Source organism: Hemicordylus capensis, chromosome 6 (assembly GCF_027244095.1).
Source record: "Hemicordylus capensis ecotype Gifberg chromosome 6, rHemCap1.1.pri, whole genome shotgun sequence".
NCBI lineage: Eukaryota > Metazoa > Chordata > Lepidosauria > Squamata > Cordylidae > Hemicordylus > Hemicordylus capensis.
Genome location: NC_069662.1, coordinates 96,325,660 through 96,340,191, shown reverse-complemented (window position 1 = coordinate 96,340,191; position 14,532 = coordinate 96,325,660). Strand labels below are relative to the sequence as shown.

Genomic DNA, 14,532 nt, shown 5'->3' with positions numbered 1-14,532 from the left:
GTTTGGTTACCTTTTTTTAGTTTGTCACAAACTTGTATGAAGCATGGGACTGATGATAATGAAGAATGATTTCTTTGTGCACAGAACACATGCACTGGGGCAGGCAGCTTTCTCAAAAGGTTGACTATAGAGAATTGCACCTAAAGGTGAGAATACACTTTTTATACCCAAACTTTATTTGTTTTTTCCACTCCCTATATAAATACCTTTTTGAGATCAGACAGTGGTTTCCTATTGGTGTCCACCAACTTCAGTTGGTAGACTGGATCTGTAACTATAGTTTATAAATGCCAGATTTTTTAAAAAAACCACAAGCATTAGGTTGCTTCAAACAGTGTCCTGAACTTTCACCATCTGCCTGTTCATAGTTCCTTTAAGGCCTTCTTTCTCAGTTGCTGGGGTCAAGGACATCTCCATGGGTTATATCCCTCACGAGCTCTGAGGCAGGACAGCTTTGATTTGCTAATAGATTAAAAAACATGCCCACTCGAGCCTGATGGGGATAACCCTACCCCAGTTCTTTCTGTCCTGTGCAGCTGCAGGCTGCGTAATAACTTCTCTCCTCAAATCTTTTCTATTCCTATATATTATTCGTGTTTGTCTTCATTCCTCTTGTAACACACACACTCCACACTCTTCATAACACACTTGTATCTTCAGCATAGTAGGATATTATGTGGCTCTCTGTGCACATAGACTACCAATCTGTTGCTGTAGTGGTTCTTTCTCTGCTTTTTTTTACCAGTCAAGGGGCTAAGGGAAGAAAGAGGAAGCCTAATTTTAGTTGCTTGAGTATCACACGTGATATTGTGTACTGCATGTTGGCCACAATTTTTCTGTATAATAACACAAGATGTTAACTATTCAGCCCATCCATTTTAATACCATATAGTAATTCATTTTCAGAAACAGACCCCTTAACAAAAATCATCTAGTGCATCAAAGGTATTTCTACTGCAGATAGGTGGGCACGCTAGATTATAACTATACTTTGAGTTTTAACCATATAACAAAGAGTTTATTCACATGGGATATTGTCCTTTCCCATTTATATCAGGCCTGATCAACTTTGGCCCTCCTGCAGATGTTGGCCTACAACTCCCGTAATCCCTGGCTATTGGCCACTGTGCCTGGGGATTATGGGAGTTGTAGTCCAAAAACAGCGAGAGGGCTGAAGTTGAGCAGACCTGATCTATATAGAGAGGGATCTTTAGAGGGTTTCTCTCTTCCAGGCCTGCAAATGGGCAGGCAGTACAGTGGGCTAGTATGAAGAGTGAAAGATCTATGTTTGGTTCTCATAACCCCTTCTGGACATTCCAGAGTGCCTGCACTTGCTGGGACAGTGGGGGAGGGGACACTAGGTTTTATTGAGCTCTTGGGGATCTTTTCTGACATGGATATTATACCCACATATGGAGGGAACATACTCATTTAGTATACCTTTGAACATACATACATTCAGCCTAGGGATGTACACGGAATTGGTTCAGAGGGCCTTTATGAGCCTCTGAACCAGTTCAAACAGCAGGTGATACCACTGGTTCGAAGGCAGAGGGTGCTGCTTTAAGGGTGGAGGAGAGTTCACTTACCCCTCTCGCCGCTTTCCCCCCACCATTACTCCTTTTTTGGCAAAGTCCATGGGGTGGCCTAGGGATGTGCACAGAATTGGTTCAGAGGGCCTTTATGAGCCTCTGAACCGGTTCAAACAGCAGGTGATTCCACCGAAGGTGGAGGGTGCTGCTTTAAGGGTGTAGGAGGGTTCACTTACCCCTCCCACTGCTTTCACCCCAACATTACTCCTTTTTGGCAAAGTCCATGGGGTGGCAGCGTACCTCCCTGCCACTCTGTTGCCCCCGTTTACTGGAATTAACTGGAAGTATCCGATCCACCTGCTTCACAATGATGCTCGGAAATAGAAAGTTGATGGCATGCCCAATGTGTTTCAATTTACAGTCTTCAGGGTAAAAAGATCTTAGGTTATCTTATTGCAGAAGTTCACTTAAAGCATATTATATCAGAAAAGCTGGTACAGGTAGAAAATTTATTGTGAATATATGTTCCCTCCATATGTGGAAAGTATGTCCATCAGGGTAAGGATCCCTATAGGGAATGTAAATTTTTTTACATGTTGATATAGTAACCTATTTTTGTAACGGATATGAAAAAATAAAGCTCAATTTTCTGTCAGAGATGAAACAACTTCTTAGTTTATGTTCTCCAGTCTTCTGGGTAGCAGGGACAAACTATGGCATATGAAGAATCTGAAACAAAAATAATTCAGTTCAGGGCCAGCCATCTTATGAGGTGCAATGGGGTGGACATCTCATATGTCAGGTGTGACAGGCACTGCCACCTTGCTCCCCTCCACTGCTGCAAGCACCACAATTTGCCTGCCCCTTGCTACTGCCTCTTCCCTCTCCTCATCCCAGCAGGGCACAATTCATGCAGGCATTCCTGCCAGCTGCCACCACTGCTTCTGCAGTGGCTTCTCCATCTCCACACTCTTACCACTTTCTCCTCCTTCCATGAGGAAGAGAATGGTGCTGGCCAGGGTAGAGGGGAGGCCCTCAGCAGCTGCTTCTTCTCACCCCACATCCATTTTAGAAGCTGTAGATCTGACCATTTAGGCTTTCAAAAGGGTGTATGGCAGATAAGAAAGACTGTCTCTTTTACTTACTGGTGGCTAAAGACCTTAAGCTGAGCTGATTTAGTTCATTTCATTTGGTTAATGTATGTGTGATGGGGTTGTTTCCCCCCTTCATCCTTATTATAAACATTCTACAGCTAGCATTTGCAAATAGTTTACAAAATGAAAACTGGGGCTGGAGGAGACTTCAATGACTCATATAGGCCAAGTGAAATCCTCAGAATAGACTTAATGGAAAGCTTTCTTCTCTGAAAAGCATTCTTAATGGTCACAATTCCAGAGTGCATGCAATTAAGTCAACAAAACTGATGAAGAATTAATACTGGAACTAAATTCTAGAAGTGTAGAACTCTAGAATGGAATACTGATGAAGAGGGAAGTATGTGACTTAAAATAACTGTGATTTAGCAAGCCATTTCTGTGTCACTGATTCTCAGTAATATTTGGTAAACATTTTCCAGATCTAAAACTTTCAGATATGTGGGGTGCTTAGCAATCATATACTTTTATATTTTATTTTAAGAAATCTCTGTTTTTTAAAAAGTAGTAATTTTGCTGGGTTCTTTTATGGTTCTTTCCAGAATTCCTGAAGAATCAGGTCTTCAACAAGAAACATGTTTTCTTTTTCTTGTCTGTTTTAGACAGTTTGCTTCCTGGCATGGACCTCATCTTGAAATCCATCTGATTAGATATGAAGTTGACATTTGTTTCATCTGTTTAAGGGCCGGGTATTAGAAAATATTTCCAAAAGATGTGGTGGATTCCTGAGACAACTAAGTCTGAGAGGCTGCCTTGGGGTTGGAGACTCCTCTTTGAAGTAAGTATTAGCTTAAAATATTAGCAGCTTTATGCATATACCTGATGTGTATGATACATATTGTATATGTAAATGCCTATTCTTCAGTCACAACCTTCAGTGTGACAGAAGAGCAGAGGTGACACTCTGTGGCAGTGAGCAACACATGCAGTCTTCCTTGAGAGAAAGGAGAGCTGGTCTTGTGGTAGCAAGCATGACTTGTCCCCTTAGCTAAGCAGGGTCCACCCTGGTTGCATATGAAAGGGAGACTAGAAGTGAAGTGTGACTAGAAGTGTGAGCATTGTAAGATATTCCCCTCAGGGGATGGAGCTACTCTGGGAAGAGCAGAAGGTTTCAAGTTCCCTCTCTGGCTTCTCCAAGATAGGGCTGAGAAAGATTCCTGCCTGCAACCTTGGAGAAGCCACTGCCAGTCTGTGAAGACAATATTGAGCTAGATAGACCAGTGTTCTGACTCAGTATATGGCAGCTTCCTATGTTCCTTGTCTTTCCCTGGCCTCTCATCCAGTCTAAACTCTGAGTGCAGTTGAACTGCACAGCTAGTGCAGCTGTGCTCTGAACCCCGTGTGGGTCAGTCACTGAGAAAAGCCTGCCATTGCTGTGCAAAACTGTCTAGGCAGCGAGAGATGCATTGCCTAGAGTGTCTCTATAAGCAGTGATTCTGCTACAGTGAGTGCTTTGGGCAGTGCACTAATGTTTCCTTGTTCCCAGGATCTGGATCGAGATCTTTTGAAATCCATAAGAATGGCGTTCTGCGCCTGTGTGAGACCCTTGTGGTAGAATACTACAGCTCGTTGTGGTGACTGAGCCCCGCCTCCATGCCTACAGTGTGCTATTTAAAGGAGGGTCAGTGCCATGTTCCTCAGTTCTTTTCCAACTGCCATTGCGTTCAGAACTTGGTCTGTCGCTCCTCTTGGAAAGTTCTTCAGAAAGGTTTTTTGCTGATCATGAGTTCATCTAAAAACAACAACAATGGAGCTTTAAGAGGTGCGTGGGATGCAAAGCTAAACTCCCCTCTAAAGACCTCCATGATTTGTGTCTCATCTGCCTTGGAGAAGAGCACAATGTGTCTGCTTGGAAAATATGCTTGTCTTTCTCAAAACAGATGCACATAAATCAGGCTCTGAGACTTTGTGCCACCATATGATGAGGTGTTAAGCCCCTTGACTCCAGGCGAACCCTGCCCTTCAACACTGATGTTGAAATCACCATCTAAGACAATCTCAACACCAAAGTTTTTTAAGACCATTGGCATCAACTTTGACATCCACAACTTTTAGACGCTCTTAACCGCCTTTGGATTTAGGCTCGGCATTGAAACATTCAAAATCAAAGACCAAGCAGTCAGCCTTGGAGACTAGCCCTCTGCCCCCAAGACCAAAGAAGTCTAAGACTATAGACCTAACTAAAGATTGTATACCGTCACTGTTGGCACTACAACAGCTGTCATCGGATGTACGACCCTCAAAATCGAAAGTGATCCTCGATATTGACCCTTGACCATCAACTCCCTCGATATCGAAGAAATCTACCAAGCCACCTTTCGATCTGGGTAGTGGTTCCAACATTCATAAGTAGTGGGTTTTGCGCCTGTGCAGATCAGCTTCAGGCAGAATTCGTCAAAGTCCAAATCCAGATGTCATCAGGAGAGAGTCAGAAATAGCACCGAAACCAAAGGGTTAGCCAAAGAATAGTCAAAGTCCGTTAGCAAGTAGTCAGAGGGTTTTAATAGAGACACAAACTGAAATCAAACTGAAATCCGATATTCCGAGGAACCAGCTATTCCGAGGTCTGATCGCTATGGTGGTCATCAAGAAACTGAGTAAAGAGACGCCCAACCGCCACTAGAGGGTACTGCAGTCACGTGCAATCGGCGGTTGCAGGCGTCGCGAGGAGCTAACAAATTCTGCCCGAAGCTGATCTGCGCAGGCGCAGAACCCACTATCTATCAGATTTGTACACCATCCCAAACTTTCGTCTCTGGGCAGTTTACAATGTATGGAATGTATGGAACCACTACCAGATCATCTGTTACAGGTAAGCAACCTGTTTATGCCATCCGGACACCAACGCAATTGACATTGAGGGCTCGATCTCTGTCACCAGCTCCATCACTGATTGATTCCTTGGCTCCTTCAACTGATCAATGCTGAGATAGATGCTGATCGATATTGAGATGTTCCATTGACGCCGGAGACTCCCACTCCTCATTTTCCAGGTTCAATATCGGCACTACACACACCTGTGCTATTGGCATTGAGACAGGTCTTACCTCAATGTAAGATGCCAATGCCTATGTTTGATGTTGACAAAGAAGAAGATTCGAACAGAAGTGCAGGATTGGGTCCCTCCACTGCAAGAATGTTGCTGTCAATCCTTGATTCATCTTCCAGCATTCCTTGGATGTCCTCATTAAAAGGTTTTTCACCATCAAGTGCTGATGGAATGACTACACCAACAGGATCTGTTCCTGTTCTCATAGTAGATCAACCATCTTCTGGCACCCTGTATGTTGTCCACTTAGAGGAACCATCTGTCTGGCACTCCTGTGGTTTTACACAGACTTCAGCAGCGGAATCTACTCTGTCTATGGCTGCCTTAGGAGCCACCTCTCCTGGTGCTCCATACGACTATCAAGAGAGAAGACCATGGAAGTCGACCCCTTCAAAATCTTACCATCACCTTTCTTCTTCTTTGACTATTAACACCTTGGCAGATGCAAGTGCACCTGCTTTACCGCATAGGCCACTTATTCAATTATCTGTGGCTACTTAAACCATTACCTTGACCCTGGTGTATACATCAACACAAACAGCTCCACCTTCTCCCAAACTTACATGCTTGGATGTGGGGATTCAAATGCGTTCTCAACCACCATCTCTGGTGAAATCTACTTCTGAGACTCAGACATACAGGTGAAACTCGGAAAATTAGAATATCGTGCAAAAGTCCATTAATTTCAGTAATGCAAATTAAAAGGTGAAACTGATATATGAGACAGATGCATTACATGCAAAGCGAGATAAGTCAAGCCTTAATTTGTTATAATTGTGATGATCATGGCGTACAGCTCATGAAAACCCCAAATCCACAATCTCAGAAAATTAGAATATTACATGGAACCAAGAAGACAAGGATTGAAGAATAGAACAATATCGGACCTCTGAAAAGTATACAGTGTACTGTGCTTGATTGGCCAGCAAACTTGCCTGACCTGACCCCATAGAGAATCTATGGGGCATTGCCAAGAGAAGGATGAGAGACATGAGACCAAACAATGCAGAATTGCTGAAGGCCGCTAATGAAGCATCCTGGTCTTCCATAATACCTCGTCAGTGCCACAGGCTGATAGCATCCATGCCACGCCGCATTGAGGCAGTAATTGCTGCAAAAGGGGCCCAAACCAAGTACTGAATACATATGCATGCTTATACTTTTCAGAGGTCCAATATTGTTCTATTCTTCGATCCTTGTCTTCTTGGTTCCATGTAATATTCTAATTTTCTGAGATTGTGGATTTGGGGTTTTCATGAGCTGTACGCCATGATCATCACAATTATAACAAATTAAGGCTTAACTTATCTCACTTTGCATGTAATGCGTCTGTCTCATATATCAGTTTCACCTTTTAATTTGCATTACTGAAATTAATGGACTTTTGCACGATATTCTAATTTTCCGAGTTTCACCTGTACATCCCTCCTTTCCCAACTGGATCACCTTTGGACCATCATGGTTCCTCCAACTTTGAATTGGATCCAGATGATCCGGATAATTTGACGGATCCTCTACCTTTGCTTTCCCAAACAAAGAAATGAAGGCCTACCACAAACACATTAGGGAGATGGCGGAGGCTCTGGGTTTCGATCTGAAATCTGAACTAGCCACTATAGATGACCCTGTCTATAATTTCATGGTCAAGTCATAAACATTCCAACCTGTAGCTCTCCCTGTTCTCCCAGCGATCTCCAGGGCAGCAGAGTGTGCATGGGAGGTTATTCATACATCAACTCCTACCTCCAAACGTTTGGAGAGTTTGTATTGCATACAGGAAAAGGACAATACTTACCTACTAAAGCATCCTGCTCCAGACTCGCTGGTCATCGACTGCGCCACCTTGGTGAAATCTGGGACACACCACACGACTCCTGCAGATAAAGAAGGGAGAAAATTGGATCTCCTAGGGAGGAAGATCTACTTTACATCTTGCTTATCAATTTAAATTGGGAGTTATTCAGCTTGGACAGCCAAGTACAATCATGGCCTATGGGAAGCTCTTTAGAATGACCTAGAGGCACTGTCACCTGTAGAATTTAAAAAGAGGTACCAACAAACCTTAAATAAGTCGGCAGCACTCACTAGGCAACAGCTGAGCACAGCAAAACATCTTGCCGAATCAGAGTCTCACTCCATGACTGCGGCGGTCTCTCTAAGGAGACATTCATGGCTTCGCTCCACTTCTCTTCAGAGTGATATGAAAGAGAAGATTGAGAGCTTACCCTTTGATGGTAAGGGTCTCTTCAGTGAAACGACTGACTGTACAGTGGACCAACTGAAGAAGTCCAGGTTCACTGCTAAGATCTTTACCACCACTGTTTCAGCTTCTTCATATGGGACAAAATATTGCTCCTACTCCAGGCAAAAACCTGCATTTAGAGAACAGGAGCACTGGGATTTCAGCAAGCAATTCCACCCAAATCATAAGCATCCTTATCAAGGGAAAGGGAGAAGCACTCAGTCCCAATGCACTCAACAGGCGGAACCTCAAAAACATCTTTGAAGATCAGGATTGCCCACCATCCTCTACACTCCTCCCCATTCCAAACTTCAGGGACATTAACATTTTGGCAAGTGAGCAACTACACCAACCTTTCAATTCCATACCATCAGTGAGTTCACAGTTCCATCTGACTGGCACGCCATGCCCCTGCATGGCACCGCATAACATCAGACTGCTGGGTCCTGAAGATCATATCCTTGGGATACACCATAGAATTCAAAACAACCCCATACTTTTCAAGAATAAAGTTCACTCAACCGTCCCTCTCTTTATGGGAAGAAGTGAAGGAGTTGTTGGGAAAGGGTGCAATTACCCCGTGCGGTGGGCACACAGACGGGAAGGTTTTTACTCCTGTCATTTTCAGATCCCAAAGAGGGATGGCGGGATATGCCATATCATGGACCCATGCTTCCTGAACAAGCTTATCCAAGTAAGAAATTTCACATGATAGCATTGTAGGAGATCTTACCTCTTTATTGAGAATTGGCTCGCAACGCTGGATCTGAAAGACACATATTTACATATCAGCATGAGAGAACAACACAGGAAGTATTTAAGATTTACCGTAGGAGAACAAGTGTACCAGTACAAGGTCTTACCCTTTGGACTTTTTACCGCCCCGAGGTATTTATTTATTTATTGTTAAATTTATATACCGCCTTTCATTAAAACAATCCCAAGGTGGTTTACAGCAAAATTTAAAAACAAGATGGTAAGAAAGACACAATTAAAATATTAAGTGAAAAATATTAAACAAATCTGATTTAAAAATTTAAAACAAAAGCATAAAAGCAATGCAGAGTACAAAGAACAGCAGCAGAGAATCAAATAAATACCTGGGCAAAAAGCCACAATTTTACACTCTTTCTAAAAGCTGTGATGGAGACCGAGGAGCGAATAGCCACCGGGAGAGCATTCCAGAGTTTGGGGGCAGTAACAGAGAAGGCCCTGTCCTGCGTGCACGACAACCGGGCCTCCCTCATTGTCGGCACCCAGAGCAGAGCCCCCTCAGATGACCTCATCAAGCGGGCAGTAAACCTTGGGAGCAGGCGGTCCCTCAGGTATCCCGAGCCCAAACCATTAAGGGCTTTAAAGGTCAAAACCAGCACCTTGAATTGGACCCAGAAACAAACTGGTAGTCAGTGCAGCTCTTTCAAAATGGGTGTGATGTGCTCCCACTGGGCAGCTCCAGATAAAATCCTAGCTGCCTCATTTTGCACTAGCTGCAGTTTCCGGATATTCTTCAAGGGCAGCCCCACGTAGAGCATGTTACAGTAATCCAGCTGTGACATGACTAAGGACATATTTACCAAATGTATGGCTGTTGTGGTGGCCCATCTGAGGACACAGGGTATAGCAATATACCTGTACTTGGACGATTGGCTCCTGACCTCAAAAGATCAAGGAAAGTTACTTTCTCAGACACAATATGTTTTAGATCTCCTCCAAGACTTGGGGAGTCAAGTAAATTGGGAAAATTCACATCTGAAACCAGTATGAATCATCAACTACAGTGGAGCAATCTTGAACACAGAGACCAAGAAGGCTTACTTACCGAAAGAACGGTACAAGTGTATCAGGGACCTGATCCATGTATTCCGTCACAGCCAGCTCAACTCATTCAATGGCTTTTGGGCGTCATGGCTTCCTGCAACACAATAGTATGTTATGCACAGTTGAAGATGTGAAAGCTACAACTTTGGTTTCTGTCAGCTTTCTGTCCAAACCTAGACAGTCAGAACAAGCGTCTGGAAATTCCAGTTCAGATACTATATTTGCTTTTGTGGTGGTCAAATGGCCAGAATCTCTTAGAGGGGGTTCCTTTTCAGCCTCTTTCTCTCTCAATTTGGTTGACGACAGATACGTCTCTACTGGGTTGGGGAGCTCACTATGAGAACCATGAAATTCAAGGCAAATGGACACCACAACAGATCCAGTTTCACATCAACTTCTTGGAGTTACTAGCTGTCTTCCAGGCAATGAAAGCCTTCCTACTAACACTTCTGCAAGGCAAAGTTGTACAGGTGCAGTTGGACAACACTACTGCTCTTGCTTACATCAACCGTCAGGGTGGAACAGTGTCATGGACCCTCTGCGCTCTCAGCCTTCAACTATGGCACTGGTGCATCAGGTTTACCCAATAGCCATCCACATAAAAGGTCTAGACAATGCCCTAGTGGATGATCTGAGTTGCACGTTTCTGCAACAGCATCAACACGAGTGAGAGATCAAAATAGAATATATTGCTCCCCTCTTCAACATCTAGATGATCCCCACCATAGGCCTTTTTGTGATTTCGGAAAACATGAAGTGCACTCATTTTTGTTCAAAGGCGGGTCACAAACCACAATCACTGAGGGACGCCTTCCAGATGGACTGGTCTCAAGAGATGCCTTACATGTTCCCTCCATGCCCATTAATCAGCTATGTGTTGGCATATCTCCTGGCCACTCCAACATCCTGCATTCTAGTGACTCCATGGTAGCCAAGACAACCATGGTTTCCACTGGTACTCAGACTATCAAAGAACCAGTACCAGAGATTGCCTCAAGAACTAGATCTTTTGACACACGGCAATGGTCATACCCTACACCCAGACTTGGTCTGACAGCATGGTGAATCGACTTCTGAGTAACATTCTACTTAACCGTAGAAAGCCTTCCACCAGGTGTAATTACTTTGGCAAATGGTTGTGTTTTAAGACCTATGCCAAGGCACATGGTTTTCGCCCTAAGTAAGCTACCATTAAGGACATACTTCTCTATTTGACTACTTTAAAATCGCAGGGTCTGGCTAATGTGTCCCTCAAAATTCATTTGGTGGCACTCTCTTCCAAACATCCAGGCTGTGGTAGGAAGACTCACCCAGACAGTAGAGCCTTCCTAAAAGGCTTCATGAATGTGTACCCACTTATTCGTACTCCTGTAGGACCATGGAACATATCCTTGGTTCTCTCAGCACTGACCCAGAACCCATTTGAACCAATGGGCACTACTTCCATCAATCTGGTAACTTTAAAGACTGCTTTCCTTCTGGCCATAACTACGGCAAAGCATGTTAGTGAACTGACAACTTTGAGGATTGACTCCTCATACATGAGGATCTATCCTGATAAGGTTCTCATGCATTTAGATCCTGACTTTATACCTAAAGTGGTATCTGAATTCCACCTCAATCAAGAAATCATTCCTCCCACTTTTTTTGAGAGATCCTTCTACACATCTGTAAAGCAGCAAATTGGTCCTCAGAGTTACCTTTCATCAAGCATTACACCATAGGTGTGTGCTCTGCTGCTGAAGCAAGCTTCGGGTTTTGAAGTGGGTGTTATAATAGCTACTACTGCGCCCTCCTCCACTGGGAGCTAGCTAAACACCCATTCTTATGGATCTGATGGATCTCGATCCAGATAAACAGGTTGCTCACCTTTAACTATTGATCTGGTAGAAATCCGTCAACATCCATAAGACCCTCCCGAATCACCCCTCTGCAGTAGAATTCCACTATGTGTATATTGCGTGTGCATGCTATTCTCATTCGATGATGAACTCATCTGACTCCAGATGATCGTTCTCCATGGTGGTCATCCAAGAATTGAAGAACATGGTGCTGCTGGCCCGCCTTTAAATAGCATGCTGTAGGCATGGAGGAGGAGTTTGGTCACCACAACAAGCTGCAGCATTCAACCATGAGGGTCTCGTGCAGTCACAGAACCCCATTCTTATGGATGTCAACAGATCTCTACCAGATCAATAGTTACAGGTGAGCAACCAGGGTTTTGTGTTTCAGGTTAACCAGTCTCAACAGCCTCCAATCCTGGAACAGAGCACTGCAGACCTAGAGGTCTTGGCTAGAAGCTGCTGAAACTGCTTCTCCCAGCTGCAGTATCATTACTGTAAAAAACACAATGGTAGGATAAAGCAGGCACTGGGTGCTAATTTCCCACGCATGCTGGAGCTACCCAGAACCATCAGCGCAGTACCCTTTGGAGCTGCCTGGCAATGGGATTGTGAATTGGACTCTTAAAAACGGTGAACTTGTGCAGAGTTGGGTACACTTAATTCGTTTATTTCAAATCTTTGTAGGATTCGGCTGTTAATCTCTTAATGTGTGTTCTGGTTTAAACACTGAAACTTCTTATTGTAATTAACGTCTTTTGATTGCTTGGGGAATTTCAGTAGAATGGGACTTTCCTCCTTAATATGATTACATGGTAATTAAAAAACGAATATGACATTAATAAGCTGCAAACTGGCAAATAGATTTTGAGAGTCAAGGCTGTAACAGAAAAACAGGTTGCTTATCTGTAACTGATGATCTGGAGGTGATCCGTTGTATTCATAACATTGGGGTTCTGCGCATGCGCAGTGACCTCACGGACCGATTAGCTAGCTCCTCGTGCCGCCCCTAACTGCCATGCACAAGATCGTGCTCTCCCTAACCTTGGCAGTTGGGGCGTGTCTCTTTCAGTTTCTGTTTGACCGCCGTTGCGTCAACACCTTGGACTGTTTAGCTCCTCGGATAGTTTGTGTTTTGGTTACAGATTTGGAACAGATTAGGACGAAGAATAGGTTTTTGATTATTGTTTGATATTACTGTTTTGATATTTTCTGAAATATTAACTAGAAGTGCCTGAAGGGAGAATATTTCTCAATAAAAACATGTTCCACTTAAAGTGAGCTATTTTATTTTGTTTTTTGCAGAACATTTGCACAAAACTGTAGAAACATTGAACATCTAAACCTCAATGGATGCACAAAAATTACTGATAGGTAAGTGAATAGTATCAAATATAATTTGGTGTAGCAACTGCAATTTTTAAAAAATGCACTGATGACATTTTTTGTGTTCCTTTCTTTACAGTACTTGTTACAGCCTTAGTAAATTCTGCCCTAGGCTAAAACATCTGGATCTCACATCTTGTATTTCTATCACAAACAACTCTTTGAGGAGTTTAAGGTAAGGTCATTTTCAGCTCAACATATGCTAATGTGATACAGTTTATCATTGATGTATATATTGATACTGATTTGTGTTGGCTGTATCTGGTACTGCTGATGTATAAATTATGTCAAATTGCCACATGTTGTCTTTTCCCAATATTTTTCTGAAAAGGGATGGTAGTTATCTGTAATGGTTAAACATGGGCTTAATTTGGGTTTACCACTGTAAAAATTATTCTAAGTTTCCTTTGTTTTCTTCTTGCAGTGAGGGCTGCCAGAATCTGGAACTCTTGAACCTTTCATGGTGTGATCAAATTACAAAGGATGGTGTTGAAGCACTGGTGAAAGGGTGTAATGGACTAAAGGCATTATTTCTTAGAGGATGCACACAGGTACAGACCTGCTTAGGTGCCAGGTTGAACCTCTATGGGTTAATTTTATGTTGAGATATTTGGAAAACTCCCTTACAGTGAGAAAATATTTATATATATCATCCACTACCATACAGCTGATCTCTAAATCTTTTTCTGATTTGTTTTCTATTCATTGATACAGCTAGTAGATGAAGCACTTCACCAAATTGAGACTCACTGCCATGAACTGGTTATTTTAAACTTGCAGTCATGTATGGTAAGTACTTCATCCTTATCGTGATCCTCCTGGAATGCATACATAATGGAGTGTGCGTGCGCAGTTGAGATCTTGGGACACCTAGAGCTCCTGGAAATGCATAAGAGTTTGCAGCTAAAAACAGCTGATTCTTCCCTCAAGGGGAGGAGGAGAGCTAGCTTTAGAAAAGCCACCCCCACCCCCTGGCAAATGCCTTCCTGTCTTTGTTGCAGGCAGTCTTTAGTGGGCTCCTGCATCCAGGCAGCCTATAGTTTTTTTAATTAGAAAAAGTCAAGCCTAGATCCATAAGAAGATATGGCTAAGGAAGATTGAGAGGGAAGGTGCAAGAGGGATCACCGGCACTTTGATTTGTTCATCTTGTATCTGTATCCAACTCTTGAGTGATGGGTTTCCCCTACTTTGTTCTGAAAATATTATTTACTAGGAGGTGATACCCATTGTTCACTGGGCAAAGTCATTTTGAGAGGATTACACTTGTAGGCAAGTTCAAAAAATTAAATACCATATTTTCCCCATTACGGTGCACATTTTTTACCCCACCCCATTTAATAACATTCAGAGTCTAGCCGGAAAGACAGGTTGAGCACCCAGGAAGGTTGAGGAGAAAGGGCAGGTGAGAGGGCTGGTGTAACTGTCAGAGCTAATTGGTGGAACTGTTCTCCGAGGCAAGTTGACTGCTCAAGTCCTGGAAGGAGGCCTGGTCCATCCATTGGAGCCAATG

General features: G+C 43.2%; 1 protein-coding gene across 6 annotated transcripts in view; it reads left to right on the top strand.

The window, feature by feature from the left end:
• The window catches only part of FBXL2 (F-box and leucine rich repeat protein 2), a 104,305-nt gene that overhangs the window by 60,090 nt on the left and 29,683 nt on the right, over positions 1-14,532 (top strand). For 4 of the 6 annotated variants that reach the window (XM_053262514.1, XM_053262511.1, XM_053262510.1 and 1 more), the window contains exons 5-9: positions 3,370-3,464; positions 12,942-13,010; positions 13,102-13,197; positions 13,447-13,573; positions 13,737-13,811. In XM_053262514.1, coding sequence (XP_053118489.1) covers positions 3,370-3,464; positions 12,942-13,010; positions 13,102-13,197; positions 13,447-13,573; positions 13,737-13,811 — 462 coding nt within the window. Of the gene's footprint in view, positions 1-20; positions 147-3,369; positions 3,465-12,941; positions 13,011-13,101; positions 13,198-13,446; positions 13,574-13,736; positions 13,812-14,532 lie in introns of all 6 variants that reach the window. The other 2 variants (XM_053262515.1, XM_053262516.1) reach the window with 1 other exon arrangement.